The sequence below is a fragment of the Manacus vitellinus genome, unplaced genomic scaffold (genome assembly GCF_001715985.3).
Source record: "Manacus vitellinus isolate BGI_N305 unplaced genomic scaffold, ASM171598v3 scaffold_32_pilon, whole genome shotgun sequence".
Taxonomy (NCBI): Eukaryota; Metazoa; Chordata; class Aves; order Passeriformes; family Pipridae; genus Manacus; species Manacus vitellinus.
In genome coordinates this window covers 128,188-151,000 of record NW_021940460.1, presented here as the reverse complement: position 1 = coordinate 151,000, position 22,813 = coordinate 128,188, and the positions used below count along the sequence as shown (strand labels likewise).

General features: G+C 48.7%; 1 protein-coding gene across 10 annotated transcripts in view; it reads right to left on the bottom strand.

Annotated features, from left to right (window-relative positions):
* Positions 1-22,414, bottom strand: part of GTF2IRD1 (GTF2I repeat domain containing 1) — a 49,373-nt gene extending 26,959 nt beyond the window's left edge. For 8 of the 10 annotated variants that reach the window (XM_018076784.1, XM_018076789.1, XM_018076790.1 and 5 more), the window contains exons 1-12: positions 22,291-22,414; positions 20,140-20,281; positions 17,070-17,216; positions 13,247-13,430; positions 11,411-11,721; positions 10,887-10,976; positions 9,899-9,982; positions 8,328-8,511; positions 7,079-7,104; positions 4,269-4,389; positions 1,327-1,364; positions 207-287 (exon numbers count right to left, since the gene is read on the bottom strand). In XM_018076784.1, the coding sequence (XP_017932273.1) occupies positions 207-287; positions 1,327-1,364; positions 4,269-4,389; positions 7,079-7,104; positions 8,328-8,511; positions 9,899-9,982; positions 10,887-10,976; positions 11,411-11,721; positions 13,247-13,430; positions 17,070-17,216; positions 20,140-20,281; positions 22,291-22,413 (1,531 nt within the window). In that variant the 5' untranslated portion in view covers position 22,414. The remainder of the gene's footprint in view (positions 1-206; positions 288-1,326; positions 1,365-4,268; positions 4,390-7,078; positions 7,105-8,327; positions 8,512-9,898; positions 9,983-10,886; positions 10,977-11,410; positions 11,722-13,246; positions 13,431-17,069; positions 17,217-20,139; positions 20,282-22,290) is intronic. The other 2 variants (XM_018076787.1, XM_018076793.1) reach the window with 2 other exon arrangements.
* Between the last annotated feature and the right edge of the window lie 399 nt (positions 22,415-22,813).

Sequence of the window (22,813 nt, the reverse complement as noted above, 5' to 3'; positions counted from 1 at the left end):
AAACACCTACCAATGCTCCCAGGAAATCTCAATATGCTCCTTAAAATGACTGTCAGCGAAGGAAGACTGTTGCACGTGCACAAGGGAACCTTTTGTTCTGGGAGATACCCTGCTAATGCCTCTTCTCAAAGCGAAATGCTGAGACATGATGCAGCAGCCCTGCCTGCGCAGCAGCCACTGCACACAGACGGTACCCCAGCAGCTACCTGGTACGGTGATCTGGATGATGTCCAGCTCGTCTGGTTCGATTTTGATCTGCCTGATCCCACCTAGCTCTCCTGAGGTACCTATGGGGAAAGGCAACGGAAGGCAGTCGCCAACAGGATCCAGTAATGCCATGTGTGCCCACCAATGCAGGGAAAGTGTGGCCGGCTGTGACGTCAATGCCAACTGAGCATCCTGCATCAACAAGGCTTTGGTAAAGTGGCCCAGTGGCATCAAGCCCACAGCATGGAGGCACCCAAAAGGACATCTGTAGGCATGGCTTCTGCAAACAGGTCAGCCGGCAGGAGCTGTTGGGGCCCTCGAAGTGGCCGCTGGCCCTTGTTCTATGCTTGTTTCCTGGCTTTCTTCACTTAAAATGAACCAAAGCCACCAACAGGCTTTGGTGGGGACACAGAGAAGCTGTCTCCAGTGAGCGCTTCTGGCATTTTTAATGCTCCCAAATGCCTGGAACATGCCCCTGTTCTGAGAGGGCTGACGGCAGCTGCATCATACCAGGATGCGACCAGCTGAACCCCTGCAAAATTCAGCATGGTTTCAACCCCAGTGGATGGGAACCTATGCTAACAGGCTGCCCCAGGAAGAGGCTGCCCCAGGAGGCTGCCCACAGTGCTTAACCCGCTTCCTTTTATCTCAGGATAAACTTCCTCACTTAGGATGGGATGGATCCACTGCAAGGGGCAGAGTCCCAGCTTGCAGCTTGGGCAAGCAAGATAGCAAGGCTTGGTGTGCTGTTTCAACAGGTCAAAACTGCTAAATCTGGGGAAAAGCACTTCCTTATCATTTGTGGTGCTCAGAACACTGACACCTATGACTTCTAAGTGATGGCTTTCAAAGGAACTGAGACTGATGAATTCCTTTCGCTTTGCACTTAAGCACATGCTTAAGCCTCATTAATTTCAATTTATGCACTTTGACCTCCTCAGCTGGAGGGTCACACAGTAAGAGCCTTCATCTCTGCATCTATCGAATGGGGATAAAGTCATTAGAGAACTGTACTGTGCCGCAATCAGATGTCACACATCCAAGTTACTTTGCAGGCATCTTTCTCTAGTTTGTCCCCCAGTATCACTGTTTTGCAAGAGAAAATGAATTATTCCTCACCTGGTTCACAGCTTTCAGAAACACTACACTTCTCAGACCTGGAAGGGAAAGGCAGACAAGAGAGGTGGTCAAGGAACAAGAAAAGAGAGAGCTTAAAAACACAGTGGTGTGTGTAGAACCAATCCTGGCAGGAGGGGTGTAGGAAGAGGTACCCCTTTTTGGAAGAATTTGTAATGCGAAAACTAGAGCTTAATTAAATGTCGCTTAGGGAGACTTTTTGCCTAAGAAGAAACCCCTTTTTCAAGGATGGGGGGGGGGGAAGTGTTTCTTTCCCTCCTGTGTCCCAGAGAGGAAGCAGCAGTCTCTCTCTCTCTCTCTCTCTCTCTCTCTCTGGTCTGAGGAGAGATAAAGCCTCATGGTGTTACAAAATGTGACTGCCTGGAGGCTGGGGAAGGGAGGCCAGAGAAGATAAGAAGCCTGGAAAAGATCAGGAGGCATTACTTTCTCAGGCCCAGTGCTCTCACTGCTGGCGCAGAATATTCTTTGTGAGTTTCTAGGGTTCTTGCCTTTGAATAAACCTTTTTGAATTCTTTCCACTGCTTTAGCATTTTGGGGGAATACCCGCATGTATCTTACTTTACAAGGGGGAAACCCTGCCTTCCATCATAGAGGGCTGCAAGGGCTGAGGACAGGTCCTCAGGGTCACTGCACCCAAGGTCCCAATAGTGGCACGGCATCCATGATTGCAAGGAAAGCCATGGTCTGTGAGTTTCTTTGTGAATAAGCCCTGCTGCCAAACCCATCCTGGTCCTGCTACCCCACTGATGGCCGTCCTGCCTCTAGACACTCACAGATGGAACCACAGCAAAGAGCTCTGGAAAGTAAGAGACATTTTAAGCCTGAAACCTGGTTGGCTCCATCCCTTTGTGACAGAGAGGAGTGCATAAGGTATCATTACAATGTGGTTACTCATAGAGCTAAAGTAAAGAGGGATAAAGGAAAAAACTCAATTGATTTGGTAAATACTTTTACTGCTCAAAACCTTTTTTCCCCAAAACTGGGCACTATCCCAATCTCCCATCTACAGTTAACTTCACATGCTCAGGAATTTACACAAGGTGTTCAGCATCCAAATGAGATTATTTAGCATTCTCAGGATGTGTATGCTTTCTGTCTCTCTCTTAAACAAGAACAACCATGGCTCTTTGGCAGTAAGGAACCCAAGGAACCACTCTGGAAATGCACTTCTCCCCCAGTGCTGGTCCTTCATGGGGAAGGAAAACCTTCTGAGCCAGTGCCATACTCCTATTGGTTTAAGAGTGATGTTCAAAACCACTTCTCACTCGCCTAAATCCACTCAGCAGTGTCAGCAGAACAAACCACAGAACAAGCTAGGAGTATTCTTGAAATGTTCTTCCTAAATGTGGTATTGGTAGAAAGGATCACTGGTCTAGAAGGTGAGCCTCGGAAAGGGTTATAAACTCTCCCACTTCAGGTTAAAGTCAACCTTTTACCAGGGAAATTTGGGAGGAGGGCTTCCCTGGGGAGCACGTTACCCCTCACAGTGTCTGGCCTTTCTCCTGGACTTTTGGGCACTGCCCTTTTCCTGGAGTAGGACTCTGATCTGAGTGGACCATTGCTATGGAAATGCTCCTACCAAGGCACAGAGGTTCCTCATTTGCAGGAAGAACAAAGTAAAAGCTCCTGCAAACCCTCCTTTGAAGCTGAAGATACCCAGAAGGCTGGAGACAAATGCTAGTCCTGTGGACTTGGCAGGTCAGGAAGTCTCTGCCCTCCAAAGATGGAGATTTCCGTGCTGGGCATATTGCTGGGCTCACTTGTTGCCTGCCCTAGTGATGCAGGTTCCCCTGCCCAGAGCATGCACAGCTTAAGGGGCATGTGGCAGCCACATCCAAGAGGATAAACCTGAAACAGCACTGGGGAGAACCAGAGGAGACTCCAGCCTGTCACGGGTTCATGTCAATGAAGAGCCAAGAAACGAGAGGAACCCAAGAGATGTCATGGAGGACGCAAGTCACCCTGTATCCCTGTCCTGACCTGCAGAACTTATCAACCCCATAGCACAGTCAGCAGTTCCAGCTGGTGGAGCTATCAGTGCTGGGTAGTGAGGCTTTGTGATGGAAAGGCTGAGGAGCACTTCTCACCCCATCCATGACTGAGCCAGCTGTGTGAAGCAAGGCCAGGAGAAGGCTCCTTGTCTTAGAGCAGTTTATACTGCTATAAACTGATGCCCTGCCTCTCTTCTTCAAAGTGATTTTAAAGACTAAATTATACCTTGCTTCCACTGAAGCAAGAACGAAGGACTCTGGGGCTATACAGAGAAAAACACCTCCTGGATCTCCTAGTCTGGGCTGGAAAGCTGTATGCTATGCGCTATATGTTCCACAGGCACTGCCAGCACGGACTTGTCTAGCTCATGGCATGACTGCAACAGAAACAGGTACTCTTATAAAAAGCTTCCTGCTCTGCTGAACTCTATAACCCAGTCTTTATTAAATCTACTTTTAGTCTCCCTGTGAGCTTTATAAGCAAGCAACACCTAATTAGCAGGATGCTGTTATGGTATGGGCTGAGGGTGAATCCTTAGGTCATGTTTTAACACCAGAGGGCTCCAACAGATAATCTCAGCCTGCCCAGGCACAGCACCGATTTTATCGGTTTTGTTCAAAATCAATGATTCCAAATTTTTGGCTTGCAAAAGGACAGGGCTGCTTGGCCTCCTCCTGTGCTGGCTAGCTGTACCATTACAGTGGGATTTTAAGAAGGCAGGAAAGCAACATCAATTCATCATCACTCACCTTCCCACCATGGACCTACATGGACCTGATGCTGCAGCTTACTGAATTACATCCATGGCAACCTCCTGCATGCATTGCACACTGCTGATGGATACAGCAGTAACCTGCTGTGCACACTAACGCTCCCCAAATAGCTCTGAGGAATGTCACTTGGCAGGGGACAGGGACAGAAGCCTCACTTACCTGCTGTTGGCCTGAGAGGTCCCCGCCAGGTCCAGCGCAGCCCCGCGGTGTGGCTCAGGGGAAATCTCCCGGGGGGGGCTGGAGGGTTCCAGCTTGGTTGGATCTTTGGTAAATTTGCTTCCTGGTGCCAAGTGCGCATGGCAGGTTTTGGGAGGAAAAGTAAAAACAGAATTAGCAACTGGAGATGTCAATGATGCAGCTTGGTCCCCTCCTAGTCCCAGAGCTGAGGTCAGAGCGGGAGGCAGGTTTTCAAGTGTCACCTGCTTGCAAAGAGACAGATGCAGATTTAATTTGGTTTACATGTTAAAATAATAGCAAGACATTTGCTTAAACCTCTGCATTAACTATGTGTGCTGAGAAGCCCTGCCAGGGTTGAGCATCTCCCGAAAGGGCTAGCTGCCAGGACAAGGTTCCAAGAGGTAGGGACTAGGGTCAGAAAACTCAGGGCCATGGACCAGTACTGTAGGAACTAACTTCTAATGGGGGACAGCCCTGTTCCAAGGAAGGAGATGGGCTGCACTGGATAGGAGATTGACAAAACCCAGAGTATCAGTGATACAGGCAGCCCTGTCCTGCAGCTCCAAGCCCCACAGGCAGTGACACCAAGAGGAATGAAAGCATCCCATCACTATGAAAAACCTCCTCTCTCCCTTCCCTGTTCCTCAGCAGCCTGAAAGGAGCTGAAATGAAGCCTGGCAATGACCTTGGAGATGAAAAGAGTAATCTGAAGGCAGGGTAGGAAATGCAATAAGGCAGGGAAGGTGAGCAAAGAGCTGAAGGATGAGGGCTGGGGGAAGGAGAGAATGCCATTACACTGTGAGGCTGCAGAAACCACAGAGGTGTCTTGTAAAACAGCTGCTGCCAAAGGCCCTTTGCTGGTCTCAAAGCACCATTGCAATATCCCCACCCTTCTAAAACATATCTCATCCATGGCAATGTGAATCCTCTGTCCCTTTGGTTCCTGCCTGCCAGGAAGGGCAGGGCTCTGGCAATGGGACCAGCAGCAATATAGAGCCTTAAAGACACTATTTATCTACCAACAGTCCAAAGGGCTCCTTTTAATTTGTGCTTTCTATGGACCAAATCTTGTTCTTCCAGCAGCAGAGCCTGTCTGAAGCTGCTACCCAGGGGAGGAGCAAAAATAGTCTTCCAAGCAGTAATGGGTATTTTAATGAAAGGGCGAGCAAAATTGTATGGGGAATCTTTGAGATACTTTGCACTTGGCAACTTAAAATACAGCTCCACTCAGAAAATAGCATCTCTGCAGAAATGGCACCTCCTGACTCAGCAGATGCTTTTTTTTTTTTGCACAGGCTGATGTGCTGATGCAAACCACAAAAAGACAGGTTTAATGGGTTTTGCTTCTAGTAGCCCTGCAGGGACCAGTCAAGAGAGATAACCTGCTACCCACCCCAGTTCTGCTGGGTTTGCTTCTTCGTTTCCTAATTTCTACTTGCAGCTCCCTGCGATGTAACCCCTGAGCTCACAGCACAGTGCTCTCCATCAGCAGCTCCTGAGCTGATGTACAGATGTACTTGATGCCTCCCCCAGATACTGTGCAGCCATTATGCAAGGAAAACCCAAGCATCCCAAGACACAGTTCAGTGTGCCATCCCTTGGGGATGCGTTAAAGCTTAAAGAAATCCTTTTCTTGAGAAAAAAAAGCCATTAATTACTTTAGACAAAGAACCCCCTCATGCAGGTGGGGACCCCTTCAGGCTCTGCCGGAGGTCCCCTTTGGGTGGCTTCAGCATCATCGTGCCCAGGGAGCAATGTTAGGGCTGGGGCTGCCACGGGACCAGAGCAATAATTTGGCTGGCAGAGATATCTGAGAAGGTGTCTGGAGAGCTGCGAGTGTGTGTGTGGTTGGCAGCTCAGAGAAAAAAACCAAAACAATACCCCAACACCTCAAGTCTTTTCTTGTGAGCCAAGCCCAGGTGATCCAGGAGCAGGGCTGGGCATGATAAATTTGGATGCAGTGCAGGTGTGCATGAGGGCGTGTGATGAGGGCACTGCTGGAGTGAGGGTTGAGTTGGACAGCACAGGTACCTGTTTTCTTGTATCTGCCAAGAAGTACTTATCATGGAATCACAGAATAGTTTGTGTTGGAAGGGACCTTCCATCTCATTCCAACTCCCTGTCGTAGGCAGGGACATCTTCCACTAGACCAGGTTGCTTGCACTAGACCCCTGTCCAACCTGGCCTTGGACACTTTCAGGGATAGAGTATCCTCAGCTTCTTTAGGCAACCTGTGCCAGGGCCTCACCACCCTCACAGTAAAGACTTAATCTGGCCTCTCCAGCTCAGAGAAAAAGGAGTGAAAACACAGAGCAGAGAAAGTCAAAGAACTCCCTCATCAGGGTTTTGCCACTGAAAAAATGGACTTTTGTTATTTTTCTTTTAAAAACAGTCAGCAGTTGGATGATGCTAGCACTTCCCAGACAAAAAAAGATAAAAATTTACCAGTGCAGAACACGGCAATGATTTTCTTGAAAGCACAGAAACATGCTGTGTGCTGCCTGTACTGCAACTCAGCCTGGTGCAGGGAGCCAGCCCAGCCTCACAAACCAGGAATTCTCACTTAAACCTTCAAAACTCAATTTTTAAGGGGAGCGCAGAGCTTGCACCAATCCCAGGCAAAAGAAATCTCAGCATGTCCTGGTGTAGGGCACAGACAAGGTTTCTTCTCACTGAGCATAACTGCATGTGTCCTGCACTTCTGTTGCTTACAGATGACATTATTTCAACTCTGCTTTCTGGATAATAGTTCAATTTTGTGGGCAATACATCAAAGGACATGGAGAACATACCTGTAAAAATTCTCTCATCGAACATCCTAGGAGAAAAGGAAAAAAAAAGGATTAGGTGCTTCTAATGACTGAATTGGAGGTTTTATTAATGAACGGCATTAAACCAAGTCAAAATAGTGGTTTTATTAATTCTCTAAAAAAAGAGAATTAATTTTTCAGCTTAAAAAAAAAGCCTTCTAGCCTGTTGTGCAACCAAGCAACCTTACAGCATATGTTTTTTAACTAAAGCACCTCTAAATCTGCTTATAAATCATTCACTTAATTTAATTAACTTATTAAATGAGGCTGCTATAGGCTGGCTTTACCAAAAGAGAGAGCAGGACCAAAGTCGCTGCTGGACCTTCACTTCCCAAGACAGACCATCAACCAGATGTCATCTGTCTCCTGAATATCATATTTTGGTGCTACCCACAACTTTGCTTATGGGAGCAAAGTGTATCCAGGGCCATATCCCAGGGCCTGATCCAGACTGGTGCAGCCTGAGCAGGGTGGGAGAAAGTGGCTCCTCTAGCAGCTGACATATGGAAAGCTAATTCCTCTTAGGATGCCTGAGTTCCGTTGATGTTGGTGATTTTAGTGCCCTTGGGAGACTTAGCTGGGATCTTTCTGTGCTATAGTTTCACACTTCTAGCAGGGAAACAATACAAGTGCTGCACAGGCAGGGACTAAATAATTAAATATATTATAAAGCAGATTTTCCTGATAGAGAAGCAAAGAGGGATTGCATGCCACAGACATAACTGGGAATGCATCCACTCCTCCTACTCTAGTGCAAATGCAGACACCAAGACACAGTGCCCATCCTCGTCACCAGATATAGAGGACGTGCACAAGTGATCAACAAAAAACAAGGTGGAGGGAATCCCTGTGCATCATGTTCCTCCCCCCACCCAGGCACCACTTCCATCCACCAAATGCCATTGGAAAGGGTTGTGCTGTGATCGGAGGGTGCTGTAACAACCTGAAATGCTTGGGGTGGCACGAGCAATGTCTAGTGCCATCATCACTTAAAACAGGATGGCAGGGCTTGAGGGTGACCATGGTACAGCCAGACCTGTCACATCTTTACAAAAAGAGAGATGAAAACCAGAGGTTTGTGGGGGGAAAAGAGCTTTCAGCTCTTTTCCATGAAAAAGGGTGAAATGAGTTTTGGGTGTCAAAACAAACCCTGTGAGCAACGAGAGGAACACAGCTCAAGTCCCCAGTGCCCTCAAGCCATGCATTCCCCCTTGCCTTCCTCACCACCCACCTTTTGATAACAAAATGGATATTGTGCCTCTCTTCCAATATCCGCTTGAGTTTGGGGACACCATAGGTGCAAGGTCTTTTGAAGGGTATTTTGTCCGGGATGCCGATGATCTCCACTGCCTCAGGGTCACAGGCAATCTTCCGGTATGGGACAGGGACCATGTGGTCTAACCCCAAGGCTTCAGCTGGAAGGTGAACACATGGTTTTTATTTACACAAGCACTTTTTCTTTTACAGATGCTAAAATGAAGGTGTCAAGGCTTGAACTCAAGCACAGCAAGTGTCTTCTGTCCTCTTCTTTGCTTGTCCCAGAAGGTGAGCCCCAGGAGCAGATCTCCCATACCAAATGGGACAACAGGAGAGAAAGCAGCAGTAAACACAGCTAATTGTGTCCTCCAAAACTCCCAAACATTCCCAGTGATGCTCAAACCAAGGGTGAGCCACATGCCATCCCCAAACTCCCTGTAACCCACCAGAGCAGATTTGTGAGCTCTATGCCTCACGAGTTGCATAGCACATGGAATCATAACATTGTTAAGGCTGGAAAAACCCTCTAAGATTGATTCCAAATGTTAACCCAGCACTGCCCTGCTCACCACCAAACCATGTCCCCAAGTGCCACATCTACACATTTTTTGAACATTTCAAGGAATGGTGACTTCACCACTGCCCTGGGCAGCCTCTTCCAGGGCCTGACGACCCTTTCAGGGAAGAAATTTTCCCCAATATCCAATCTAAACCTTCTCTGAAGCAACTTGAAGCCACTTTCTCTAAATCTGTCACTTGTTACCCAGGAGTAGAGGCCAATCCCCACCTGGTTACAATCTCCTTCAGGTAATTGTAGAGAGTGAGAAGATCTCCCTTGAGCCTCCTATTCCCCATGCTGAGGCCCCCCAGCTTCCTCAGCTGCTCCTCATCAGACTTGTGCTCCAGACCCTTCCCCAGCTCTGTTACTCTTTGTACACACTCGAGCACCACATATATTGATCATAAGTTAAAGGGCTCACCTCAAGCCCATATATAACTCACAGGTGACACATGAATTACATAGACTGATGGGGATGGCACAGGTGAAGAGCCAGCCCATCAACCCATTCCCAAACTATTTCCCAAGCTTCCAGCTGCCCAAATGCCCAGTAGCTACCCTTGAAGCACTGCCCATTGCAAAGGGAGCACCAATGACAGCTGTAAGCCATGCAGATGGAAAAAAGAGCAGCTGCAATAACAATCGCCTTCTTTTTACCTGCCATGTTAATGTGAAAGGGCTACATGTCACCACTTCCGGTGCCCCGGGTGCTCTGATCTGGCATGCCACACTCCCAGACAGAGATGCTTTACAGCCCAGTGATAAATTCCTCGACAGCAGAGGGGGTGTTTCCAAATGGAAATATTGACATAACCTTCAGCAGACACCCAAAGACTGGAAGCTGCTGAGCTAAATGTGTTAGGAAGAGCAGGGAGCTCTAGCATATGGCTTCTGCTGCTGTGTTAGGGAACAAAAATGATTGCTATATAATGATATGCAATCCACAAGCGCTGCAGATGCATAATGGGATATTAACTCCTACTCACCATATCTGCTGTTAAACAGAATTTGCACGCACTCCCTAAGGGTGTTGATATCTTCAGTTTCTTTTATAAAACTGTCCCACTTATCTATCAAAACAAAATACAAGAAATAAGAAACTTCCATATGGTTCGTACACAGCAGATGCACTTTTCTCCCACAAAGTGCTGGGAAGCACGAACAAGACTTTGCTGCTTTAAAAATTATTTCCCTCTTCCTAAGCAGATTTTGCCAGGCTGGGCTTTCTCAGCCCCAAGCACCCTCCAGAGCACATGCAAAAAGCAAATTACTAAGAAATGACCCCACAAAATTTCTAAACCCTGCAATGAAAGACCCTCTGGGACAGAGTCAACTCCACCTGGAATGAACCTTTGAAAGGAACAGCCATTTCACACTGGAGCTTTTCGATCTCCTCCTCTTTCCCAGCTTTCCCATCCATGTTTTTTTCTCCTCTTTAAGGCAGGCAGGTGAGGGTTTTGATGGAAACACGTCAGCATTTTTAGGCTGCATTTTCCTTGGGTGGAGTGGAGGTGGGGAAATGGCAGAGTCTCCTCCCCCCTGCTGATCCCTGCAGGCACCGCTGCAGAATCACACTGGGATTAGTGGGGTTTAGTTATTTTGAAATAACGCCAAGTTCTCAGCAGGTATGTGCTGTTTGCAGCTGGGGCAAACAGCCTCTCCCAAAGCCATGCCTTCCTGTGCAGGAAGTAGAGATGGGAATTCCCACCCAGCCAGCAGTGCTCAACAACCACTGGCAGCATCTTGGAGACAGCAAGGATGGACCTGAGCAGAGATGAAGGTTTGGGCTGCAATGTGAGATGCTGCATCAAGGAAAGGGAAAAAAATCCCCTCCTGCATCATCTCCAACATTGCCAAGTTCTTGCAGAGCATGCAGTCCCTGCAGGGCTGCGAGACTGCTGGGGAGAGATGAGAGGAAACCTTTCCCTAAGAGGCGGCTACCGACTGCCTCCAACGCTAGAGCACAACACAGACCTGTCTTGTCGTGTACGATGGAGAAGAGGATGCGCTTGGATGAGTGCACATTCTGGATGAGGGGACCTCCGGAGACCGATGATTTCTGTCCTGGACAAGAGGGGAGACAAGGAGAAAGGGCTGATGAGAGCCTGACCACTGCTCCAGGCATCCCAACAAGACTCCAGGTGCTGACCCCCGCCAGTGACACTGACCTGACTCTTCTCTCTCTCCTCCATGCACCCTGGCCTGTGACTCCTGGTGTGATGCTGACCAGACCGACCCTTCCCATCCCCATTCCAGCTGTCATTCTACCTGGTAGTGCAGCACCCAGCATTTTGGAGTAAAAATAGAGGTGTGCCCCGTTGGCACTTTGCAGCCACCCAGGGAAGGGCTGGGGCAGTGCAGCATGGCAGGGGCTCCACTCATCTTCATTCAGGCCAAACTCATCTGAGGACCACCAAAACACCCAGCCTGTCCCCTGCCAGTGCCCAGGGTGGGCTGTGCACAGGGCCCTCATCTTAGAGCAAACTCTAGGCTATTACCACAGCAGTCGCTGTACTCCTGTGAGGAAGGCACCTTCAGCTCTCCTGCCGGCCGAGCCAGCAGAGCCTCGCCCACCGCGGTCGGCCCAGGCAGCCCCGAGGACACCTCCTGCTTGAGGTCAACGGCGACAGGAGTGGGCAGCGAGACGCTGTATAGGAAGTTGGTGACAGCAATGGCGGAGGGGGTGTCCTGGGTGGCAGGCTTGGCCATGGGGCCGTTGGCACCGGAGTCTCGGCTGCCCTTGGAGGCGAGGGAGGAACAAGTTAACTCAACGCTGGGGTTGGGCTCTCGGCTGGGCTCATCTGCTGGCCTGAGGGGAAGGAAGGGAGAAGAGGAGGGAAAACAGGTTCCTTTGGGCCCAAGGCACTGCTAAGCCTCAACAAGCAAGGATGTGGAGGGGGAAGGAGAGCCATGCCCAGGAGGGTGAAACATGCTGCATCACTGGCTGCCAGGCTCCTTGTCGAGGAGGGCCATGAAGACAATTAGAGGGCTGGAGCACCTCTCCTATTTGGAAAGGTTGAGAGAGTTGAGATTGTTCAGCTTGGACAAGAGAAGGCTCTGGGGAGAACTTACTGCAGCCTTCCACTACCTAAAGGTACTGGAGAGCTGGAGAGGGACTTTTGACAAGAGCAGGGAGTGACAGGACAACAAGGAATGGCTTCAAACTGAAAAGAGTAGGTTTAGATTAGATAGTAGGAAGAAAATCTTCCTTGTGAGGGTGGTGGTACAGGTTGCCCAGAGAAGCCGTGGCTGCCCCATCCTTGGAAGTGTTCAATGTCAGGTTGGACAGGGCTTGGAGCAACCTGGTCTAGTGGAAGGTGACCCTGAGGGGGTTGGAACAAGACGGTCTTTAAGATCTCTTCCAACCCAAGCCATTCTATGGATCTATTCTAGTTCTATTCTATGATTTAGAAGTTACATCCATCACCCAACCTCCAGAGCATCTTCAGGCCCCTGGACCGTTCTTGTCTTCTTTCAGTGGATCTGGTTGGTCTTATGGTGGTTCAAAGTGTTTGTATTAGCTAAGGCAAAGCTGTTCAGCTTCATGCCTGATGCATTTAAGAGGTAAAACCTTGTGTGACCACAACCACTTGGCTATATTGCCTGTGCCAGCCCCCAGCACCCATGGCATGTTCAAAGGGGACCTCAGTCAGCCCAGGGATGAGCTGCAGACCAAGGAAATACAAGTGCTCCACACGAGACAGGCAGCCACGAGCTCGCAGACACCTCAAATTCTGTGTGTCCTACTTTTAGCTGTCTCAGCCTGATTTTCCAGAAGTACCAAGCCTTCAGATGAGGTATTTGGTAGTGCTCAGCATTTCTCTGAATGGATCTGAGGTGCTGCCAGCCAGGCAAACACAAGGGAAATGCACTCAAAACGACCAAACCCCTTGTGTAAACGTGGCCAAAAGGGGGAGTTTGTCCTGTCGCAGTCTCCCGCTTCCCTCTTCATCTGCCATTAAAAAACCCATTTCAGGCTGGGAAGACACTTGCAGCACTTACCCCAGAAACTCCTCTGGAGACAAGAAAAGCACTTAGCTTACTGCAGTGGAAATTTTGGCAGAGACATGTAAAACGATGCAGTTAATCTGCATGTTTGCATGCACTTAAAAGAAACAAGCCTGAAATGGTCTCGAGCCCCACGACATGAAAAAATCTCTGTGCAAGGCTGGGTTTGGCATGGACCCAGGTTTGTGTGTCTGGGAGAGAAGCTGGGACATAGGAGGGACTCTCTTGCCTGTGCCACACAAAATCTTCACCATCTGCCAGCATTGTAAGAGCCACTATCCCAAGGGCTTGCTGCTCTCTCACCCCTTGGGGATCCCCAAAATTACCTTTTAAGCCTGAAGCGGATGCTGTGGCTGTGTTCTAGGATGGCCATCAGGGATTTCACATCGTACTCCATGGGTTTCTTAAAGCTGATCCCTTCAGGCAAGCCAGCGACTGCAAGTGAGCCCGGCTCTTTCAGGAACCTCTCATACGGCAAAGGGACCACACTGCTCTTCCCCATGGCTTCACCTGGCGAGGGGGCAGAGTTACACACTGACAAACACCCCGCGCCCCCGACCACAGCTGAGCCAGGCTGCAGCAGGAAATGCAAGAGCAAGAAATAACAACAAAACCATTAGGAGAAGACCCATTCTTACCTCTGCACTTAGCATGCAAGGCACTCCAAGCCCTTTCTAAAAGCACTAATTAATAAAAAGCTCATAAAAGCCAAAAAGTCAATGTCTCATCATTCAGGTTGCACAGTAAAATGCTCAGCTAGGGTCATTTGGCACAAGCTGACTCCTGGGAGTTCCCAGCAATGTGCCAGTAAGGTACATGGCCACCAGCAAGCTGGGAGGGAGCTGAAAGCTGACAAAGAAGGCTGAAGGCCTCATGATGATTTTTATCTCATGTTTACTGAGATATTCTGGGAACCTTATTTTCAGCCAGTATTTTTATTTTACCTCCTGAAAGAATGAGAAGTAGCTTGATTGCTGTTGCTTTGATGCACTTTAGCAGACAAGAAAAAACCCCCCAGTAATCTCCCTCCATCCCACCATTCACAGACAGCTTGGATATTGACCTGTTTGACCACACAATCACCTCCAGCAGCCCAGAACTGTCACCCCCTCCCCTCAACAATGGCCACAGAGTCCCCCCATGTCCCCATTACATGAGCCTGGCTCCATTTTACTTCTGACACCAAAATCTGCTCAAGGAGTTGGGTGCACAGTGCTTTCCCTTCCCTGGCAGCAAGAGATGACCAGCAAGCCTTGCCATTATAGAGGGATTTTCTAAATGAGCTGAAGAGCCCATGTGCCCAAACCACGGTTGTTTATGGTGCTCTCCAGTCAGAAAAAAAGTCCCCTCTGAAGGGTTCCAAGAAATGGTCAAAACCTTCAAGCTGCTCTCTGTGGAAGAATTATTTTGGAAATCAACCCAAGCCACTGCAAGCAATAAACTTGGTGCTGAAAGCATGAAGCAGAAGAAACAGCCATGAAGGAATGAGACTGGTCTGGCAACGCAGTATCCAGATGCAGAACATCTGGCAGCATGGCATGGTGTCTGCACCTTTGTCTCCAGGCTGAGGGACAGGCAGAGAAGAGTACTGGACATTTAAGTTACTGTGGGATTTTATACTGTGGATTTTCTTTTAAATATTTTCTTTTTCCTCTCCTCTTAAAAAAAACTCAACCCCCACACCTAAGTATCTTACAGAAGCCCTGTAAATCTTGTGACACCGTCAGCAAGTCCTTATTAAAAGTGGCTTCTTCAACATGTTCTTTGAAGGAACACACGATAACTAACAATGTGCAACTTGCACGAGCCATCAAGGTTCCTTATACATGGGATGGATAATATTTTAATTAAGCCAATAACTTAAGTTTCAAAATGAGCCTTTGAACGACACTGCGAGTTCACTTTCTGCAAGCTGACAGTTTCTCTGTCCCGAACTGCTGGCTCTAGCAGTTCTCCACCTCCCTCCATCACCTCTCTTTGTGATGAGGAAAAGCTCCTGATGCCTACAGTGTCTCCTTATCAACCCAATGCCCAAGAACTCCCCAAACATATTTTAATGGGGAACATGTTACTGTCAAAGTGACCTTCACAAGCCTAGCACTGCCACACAGAGGCTTATAGTTTAGCTAAAGAGAGGCAATAATCATCATTAATGCCTGTTTAATAGAAGCCAGTGGTAATCAGTCATCCTGTTGGTTCAGAGATTACCTGGAGGGAACCTTTTTGATGGAGAATTTTCTAAGACTTTTTTGTTTCCAATCCCTGTTGATGGGAGGTGACTAAAAGGATAAAAAGCCCCCTGTAAGAACAGTAACTGTTAATTTCTCACAGTCCTCTCACTGTTGGAAACAGAATCAAGCTTGGACATGTATTATTTCTCCACTCAATCAAGAGAGGCTCTTTCCAGTGGGAATGCTGGGAGTGCTAGGCAGCTTTCGCCACAGAGCAGCTCAAGGATGGAAACAGTTGATCCTACTGAAGCAGCAGCAAAGGCAGAATTACACCCAGTGCCAGAGCCAAAACCACTGGTTCAGGGATGCCTGACCTCCTCCTGCTATTAGCAATGCTGGCCAACTCGGACTGGGGACCAGCTTGTCCCCATGCACCTCTACAGATCTCAACAAGGTAAAGAGCATTGCTAATCATCCTGATGGATGGGCTACCTGCCTGGTTTGTACACCCCATGCAAATGCATCCTGATCAAGCTTTTTTAATGCAGTTATACATTTATGGTATGTCAGATTTTAGTAATTCTCATATTCCCAAGAGGACAGCAAATTTTGGCACTCTCTCAGCAGCAGACCTACAACTTAGAGAGGGGATCCACCAGTACAAAAACGTCCTCTGCATCCTATTCCCTTGTCTCTTCTGCATCATCCCTTCCCTCACTCTTAGGTCCAGCCTTTGGAAGGCAGCAAGGGGATCTGATTGCCCCCTTAATGGGAATATTGCCTCCACATCCTTTGAATGGTTTCAGAAAACTTTAGTGACTGTCTCTCTCGGGGGGGAGGAAAGGATACCATTTCCCTTTTCTGTCTGTGAAGCCTGTGGCAGGTGTGACAGCCAGCAACAGCAACTCCTGCACGTGAGCCCAAGGTGGTTGGTGGTAGTTCCCATTATCCCCCTTCTGTCAAGCGGAAATGCCCAAACCCCACACACAGACCTGGGCAAGCCCCACACCTTGGGTTCAGGAAGACCTGTGCAGCCCTGGTAGGGCTCTACCAGGCTCTGAATCGCAGATGGTGATGGGGAGCTGCACCCAGGAAAGCCAAACACCCAGTTCTGCAGCTGATCCAGCCACATGGCCTGAACTCCCCCGAAACATCACAGTAGGCTAAAGCACACTGCTGAGCACCACGTGAAAATATTGATGCGTGTTGCCCTGTTTTCCCAAGCCAACCTTGCTTTTCCTTTCCCAAGCAGCACAGCCCTAGAGATGCTGTCAGAGGATGAGCTGGTAGCATGGCTGCTGCCTCCAGCCACTCCATGGGGGCTCCAGTGGATCCTCCTGAGTGAGAAGAAGGCACTGCTGCTACTCAAGCCACCACAGATTGGGCCTGGAGGGAGCTCTGCAACCCACTGGGTTCCATATCAACAGCCATATGGTCATCTACATTTTAATTGCAGAAGGTTTATTGCCAGGGATGGAAGAGCACCAGCTTGTCTCTTGAAGCTGGGGCTGCAGGGCTGCTTGCTAGAAAATCATCTTTTTTTCCTTCTAAATAGACTTGCCAGGGAAAGGGGGGAAGTGAGTCTGTAGAGTCCCAACACAGCGCTATGAAAAAGGTGCAATGGACGAGGTGTGAGGGATAAAGGTGTGCTTGGAAATCCCATCCCAGGGCATAGCAGAGGCTTCCCCTGGTCAGGGGTGACAAAGGATGCTCCCCCCAGCATGGGGATTTTTTTGGCCCAGTTTGGGACACTGGAAAGTGAAGCAGTGGCCAAATCCCATCTCAGTGCAATGCTAACCCCATGCAGGAGCACATCCCACCACACCACCCGTGCCAGGCACCTGCAGGCACCTGCAGGCACTTCCTCTTGCTGGGGAGCTGGGCTGGCACTCAAAGCCACATCTGGTGGTGGCACTGGGCAGCTCAGAGAGCCCTGGGGGCAATCCATATCCCCAAAGGGAAGCATGAAGATTCTTACTATAAAGCACATCAAACACTTCCTCTACCATCTTCCTGAGGAGGTACACGTCTGATCCCTGGTCCGGGGAGATCCTGAGCACCCTTCGCCCACACTCCTTTGCCTTCTTCTGTGCCTCTGTGTCCTGCTCCTTCCTTTGCTGGATTCCTGCAGCGGGAGAGGAAAAAATGGGAGTCCCTGTAGTGAGAAAGGGCTCATGGTGATGACTCTGGCTAAGGAGGTGGGTCCCCCGGGTCTCCCACCCACCCCGGACCCTCAACATGTCCCTCCCAGCAACCCCCGATGTGCAGGAGAAAGTGCTGGCATGGGCAGTGGTGCCAGCAGTGGGGTCCGTCATCCTGTGCCTGCCCCCCTCCTTTCCCTGGCTTTTCCCTTCAGTTGCACTGAAACTGTTGAGATTAATTAGGCAGCACACTTCTTTTCTCTGGTTTCAATCTGCTTAGCCTTCAATCTCGCAGCAAAAGAAAATCTGCCTTTCTTGGAGGCTTTTTTACCCTTCAGCATCATGTAGCTCAGTAATACCAGCTATTTCCTGCTAATTTCCCCCATTAAAGCTCAAATAAAGCATAGCTTTGGCAGTGACTTCCTTGCATCTCTAAATGCACAGAAAATTAAACACTATATAAGTGCATTATTGCTGTTCTATTCACAGTAATTCACAAGGGATTTTTGTTGGTGAAGGACTAATTCCTTCATCATCCTCGAAAGCCTCCTGCCAATGATTGGCCCTGCATGCCACCTGGGTGCTCGAGAAGGTGCTCATGAATCCTTCCTGTGGAAAAGGCCTGTGGCTACAATAGCACTGAAAAGGGACGGGTCAAGAGCCACATGGGATACCCCTAGAACTAGACATAAGAAAGTAGACAGCCACTATGCCACCCCTGGCAAGTTCCGCATGCCTCCCACGGCACAGCAAAACAGGCCCTGGAAAATTTTTTGGCGGGTTTTACCACGGCGATGAAATGCATATATATCTGCACCCTCCAATTACTGCTTCTCCCACCAGCTGGGCATTAATGCTATTCTGCTGACATTAATCCGGATCACTGTCAGGCCCCCCCCGTGCACAAGGAAAGGCTGAGCCAGAGGTTCAGATGAAGGAGGGTGTTCAAGTGAGGTCTATGCACCCAAGAGAGATAAGAGGCTTCTTACCTCTCCCAGCGATGTCTGCTTTAGACTAATTCAGATCTTTCTAAGAGGGCAGCAAGACCATAAATCAGAGGCACTTACAGGGATGCTTTCCACTGCGTGCCAGTTGTAAGAGCTTTATGGAGCTGAGTTGAGCGTGGACCATTTATAATTCAAGACAGAGTTATCACATTTCACCCTGTCTCCAGCATCAGCTGCTTCACCCAAACACCATCATCAAGATTTTGTACTTTCAATCAGACATCGCTATTTCTTTTTGACAAAGGTATAAAATGAAACCAAAGAGATGGGAATCAGGATCTAGTGCCAGGTGCCTTGTCCCAGCACAGCAGTAAGTCACTGACCAGGATATATCACAGAATCAGAGAACAGTTTGGGTTGGAAGGGACCTTAAGGACCATCTTGTTTCAACCCCTTGCCATGGACAGGGACACCTTCCGCTAGATCAAGCCCCATCCAACCTGGCCTTGAACACTTCCAGGAATGGGGCAGCCACAGCTTCTCTGAGAAACCTGTGCCAGTGTCACACAACCCTCATAGGAAAGAATTTCTTCCTAACATCTAATCCAAATCTCTCCTCTTTTAGTTTAAAACCATTTCCCCTTGTTCTATCACTATCTGCCTATGAAAAAAGTCACTCTCCCTCTTTTTCGTAAGTCTCTTTTAGGTACTGGAAGGGGCTCTAGAGGGCTCCCCAGACCCTTCTCTTCTCCATGTTGAACAATCCCAGTTCTCTCAGCCTGAGGGAACTCCTTCCCATTGGCCATCCCACTGCCATTCACATCTTGTAGGTGGTGGGAAGGGGAGGCAGAGTTGCCCATGAATGTGGAAAACATCCCGCAAATGCCTCCTGCAGAATGCAATGGAGGATAACTAATGGCATCTCTCCCGGGTGCAAGTGGGATGCCCAGGGCAGCAGGACGAGGGGCAGAGCAGAGCCATGGCAGGGAGCTGCTCCTGTAGAGCTGTGCCGAGAACAAGCTGAGCAGTGACCTGGACAGCTTCACAGCACTGGTGTTGTCACCAGAGCAAACCCTTCCTGCACAATCTCTCCAATGGATTAAGCACCTATCTGGTTTCTTTCAATACCATGTGTGCACACACACAGCCGGGTCATTTCTTTCCAGTGACATCCCACCGTGGGCAGTGTATAGGAACAGATCCGAGTCTGGGGTCCCTAGCACCATCAAAACCAGATTCTTTCCCAGCTCCTGTATGGAGTAGGGAAAGCAGCAGCTGGCATGCTGGGGATGATGCTGACCAAGAAATGCAGGTCCCTGTTCACAGCACGGCTCCCACTTTCCCCTCAGCTCCCAGGCTGTTTTTGGGGAGCTGGCAGAGGCACAGAGCTGGGGCCTGCAAGACACAGGAATCCCTCAGATACTTGGTGAATCTGATCTAAGACTGGAGGGACACAGCATCTGCTCAAGGCATCCTGTCACCCCTGTTCATCCCTCAAAAATATAAGCAATTCCACAACCGACACCTTCATCTACCAAATCCATCCCTGTTTTTCCAAAACCAGGAAAAAGGCCCAGGACCAAGAAAGCCTCTTGGTTCCTGGGGGATCACTTGGACAAACTATTTCTGCAAAGTCCTCCAAAAACACTCCAGCACTCCCGCAGCATTGCTGAAGGCTAACAGAGCCAGGGGAACAGAGCAACCATCCAGCCCTGTGCCACTTCAGGGATGCTTTTGGAGAGAAGAGCCAGGGCATACAGTGCCCTCCCTGGGAGGGGAGAGGCTCTGACCACAGTTCCCACCTGCCATCACTTCAACCACCACTCAGCCCCGTGGACAGACAGACAACATTGTGGTGCCCCCCAAACCACAATCACTTCGTGCATGGTGGGAGTCCCAGCTCGCAGAACTGAAGCACCCACCTTGGCATGGGAGAAGATCTCTGGCGGGGGATACTCACTGCAAAACTTCTGGAAGTCGGCCTGCAGCTCCTTGCGGGTGCTGAGGAAGACCCGTCCCTTTTCAGTGCCCACCACGAAGGCACTCTCCTCATGGACAGCGATGCAGGCCACCTCTGCGTTTAGCTTGGAGAGCGCTGAGCACTGCGGGAGGCACCAGGTTAGTGCAGCACGGGACTGGAGAACATCCCTGCTTCCCAATCCTTGCCATTTCCCAGTGGGATTTTTTAGTTCCCATCAAAAGATTCCCCTACCAAAAGCAATGTTCTGATTTGGGTCAGAATTTCATGGGTTTATGACATGCCCTAAATATTTTGGTGACTTTACTGCTCCCAAAGATATCTGGCCGAGCTAGGCTTTGCTGGAAAACAAGAACTATATTCCCACCATTTTACTTCATTTTTTCCTATCCTAAAAGTAAACATTTTATAGCATTTCTTTAAAAGAAAACATTTCTGTAAAAAAAAAGAAACAAAAAACCCACACCACAACCAACAACAACTTTCCCCCAGCTCTAATGGAATAAGGAACATGAGAATCTTATTTCAGCTGCAGAACACTAATATGGTCAAAGTCTGGAGTAGTTGAACGATTCTTCTTGTACAGTTATGCAAAACAATAAAGAGATGGAAAAGACTTCCTCTATTAATCCGTTTTATGTAATGTGCACTTCCAGCTCTACAAAATACACATGTATATGTCTTTTATTAGTATTTTTTATATTATAATAGTTACTCAGTGCCGGCAGCCTGAGCCATATTCCCATAGCTACAGCATGGTGCTATTCCCAGGTCATGTTTTAAAAGGGTAAAAAAGGGGTGATTTTCCAAGCAGTAGCCACGGTTAGACACATCAACAATGCCATGGAGGGGTTGGGAGCAGGAAAGCATGGACTAAACCCCCTTGAGCTACCTTCAGTTCACTGAATGCATCTACAGTGAGCTTCACTTGTGTGGGCCTAAACCAGCCTTTATACCAGGTCATTTTACCTCCTGATCACCTTCTTCAAGGATGCACCAAATCAAATCCCCCAAAATAGATATTTTTAGGAAACATCCCTTCAAAACCCAGTAGCAAACACAAGTATTTTGCTCAAAAAGCCCAACACTCAAAAGATAAACACAACAACTAAGGTATGTGAAATTTGGAGGCAGACCAAATCCAAACCCCAAGCCCACCTGGTGATGTGCACGTGGCCTTGCAGTTTATTTACCAGGCATGCAGGCAGCTAGGCTTCAGTGGGCACAGAGCCTAGCACTGGTGAAGCACTGGGATAAAGGCTGAATTTCAGGAGCAGCCTGGCTCCCTAGCTCTGGTCTAAGTACCTAATGAAGACTGCGGAATAATGTATATTCATTAAGAAGCCAAACTACAATATGTTTGTATTGTATGTTGTATGGGTTGGCACGTATATAAATCATCAAAGCTGCTTGGGGTGTGTCAGCTCCAGGGAACCTGCTCCTTACTGGGGCAGTGATGTCAAAGAGAAGGAAATTGGTATTAATGAAAAAACCTCTACCCGCAGAGAGAAGAAAACGAAACGCATCCTAGACAAATGCATTACATATGACTTGACTTTAAAACAGGAGGGCTATTTAGCATATCTCATTGCATTACACATTTGTTACTACACATCTGCTTTCCCTTCTTGATCACATTCACAGTTAAAAATAAGATTAGCTCTGGTCCACGAGACTTAATGCAGACAGTTATCTTGTTTATGTAAGCACAGCTGACTTAGGCAAGGTTTCCACAGGGAATTCTACGTCAAATGATATGAAAGTTATTTTCTTTGTTCTCAAAGATAAAAAGCCATTGTTCTGATGTTGTGTAAAAGCTCATGGTAACATTGGTAAAACGGCAAGAAAAAAAAAGACAACCACCCTACGTTCAGTTGATACCAACATAAATATTAATGGAAAAACAATACACATCTGAGATTAACTTGGGCTGACTTTATGATTCTTACGGCTGTCAGGGTGGGAGAGGGATTTTATTTCCCAGCTCCAGCAGCTCCCTGGGCTTTCCAGTAGCAGAGGGCAGCAGGATGAGCTCACCAGCTCTCCTGTGCCAGCCCTGCGCCCAGCCAGCCCTGCTAAACGGAGGCCAAAAGAGGGAGGGGAACATCAACAGGGATGCCACTGGCCTCTTACCATGGAGTCTAAGGCAGACACTAAGCTGGTGATGATTTCGTCTTTCTGGGGAAAAACCATATTCCATTGGTCAGCTCTGGAGGTGGTGAGAGTCGCATCTAAAGGCTTCCCTGCCAGGGCCATATTCACCTGAAAACAGAAAAAACAAGAGCTATGCATGACTGTCACTAATCGAGAGCTGGCGCTGAGCACCACCCATTACCATGGTGTGGCATGGAGAGCAATGCTGGCACGGATACACAGGGGAAACTGAGGCATGGCCAGGAGCCAGGGTAGCCTGAACCCCATAATCCCCTTGTGTCCTCTGCTAAGGCAGATAATTGAGGACGCTGTTGAGCTGTAATCAAACTCTGGAGCCAATGCTGTGTGTTCCAGCAGCGGCCAGGTCATCTCCACCCTTGGGGCTCACCCTCAGGGAGATGTCACTGCTGCGCAGGGCGCGCTGGATCAGTTGCATGGTGGCACACCCCGGATGTGCAGACTGAGGCTGTGCAAGCCAGAGGACACAGTGTTGAAGCAGACG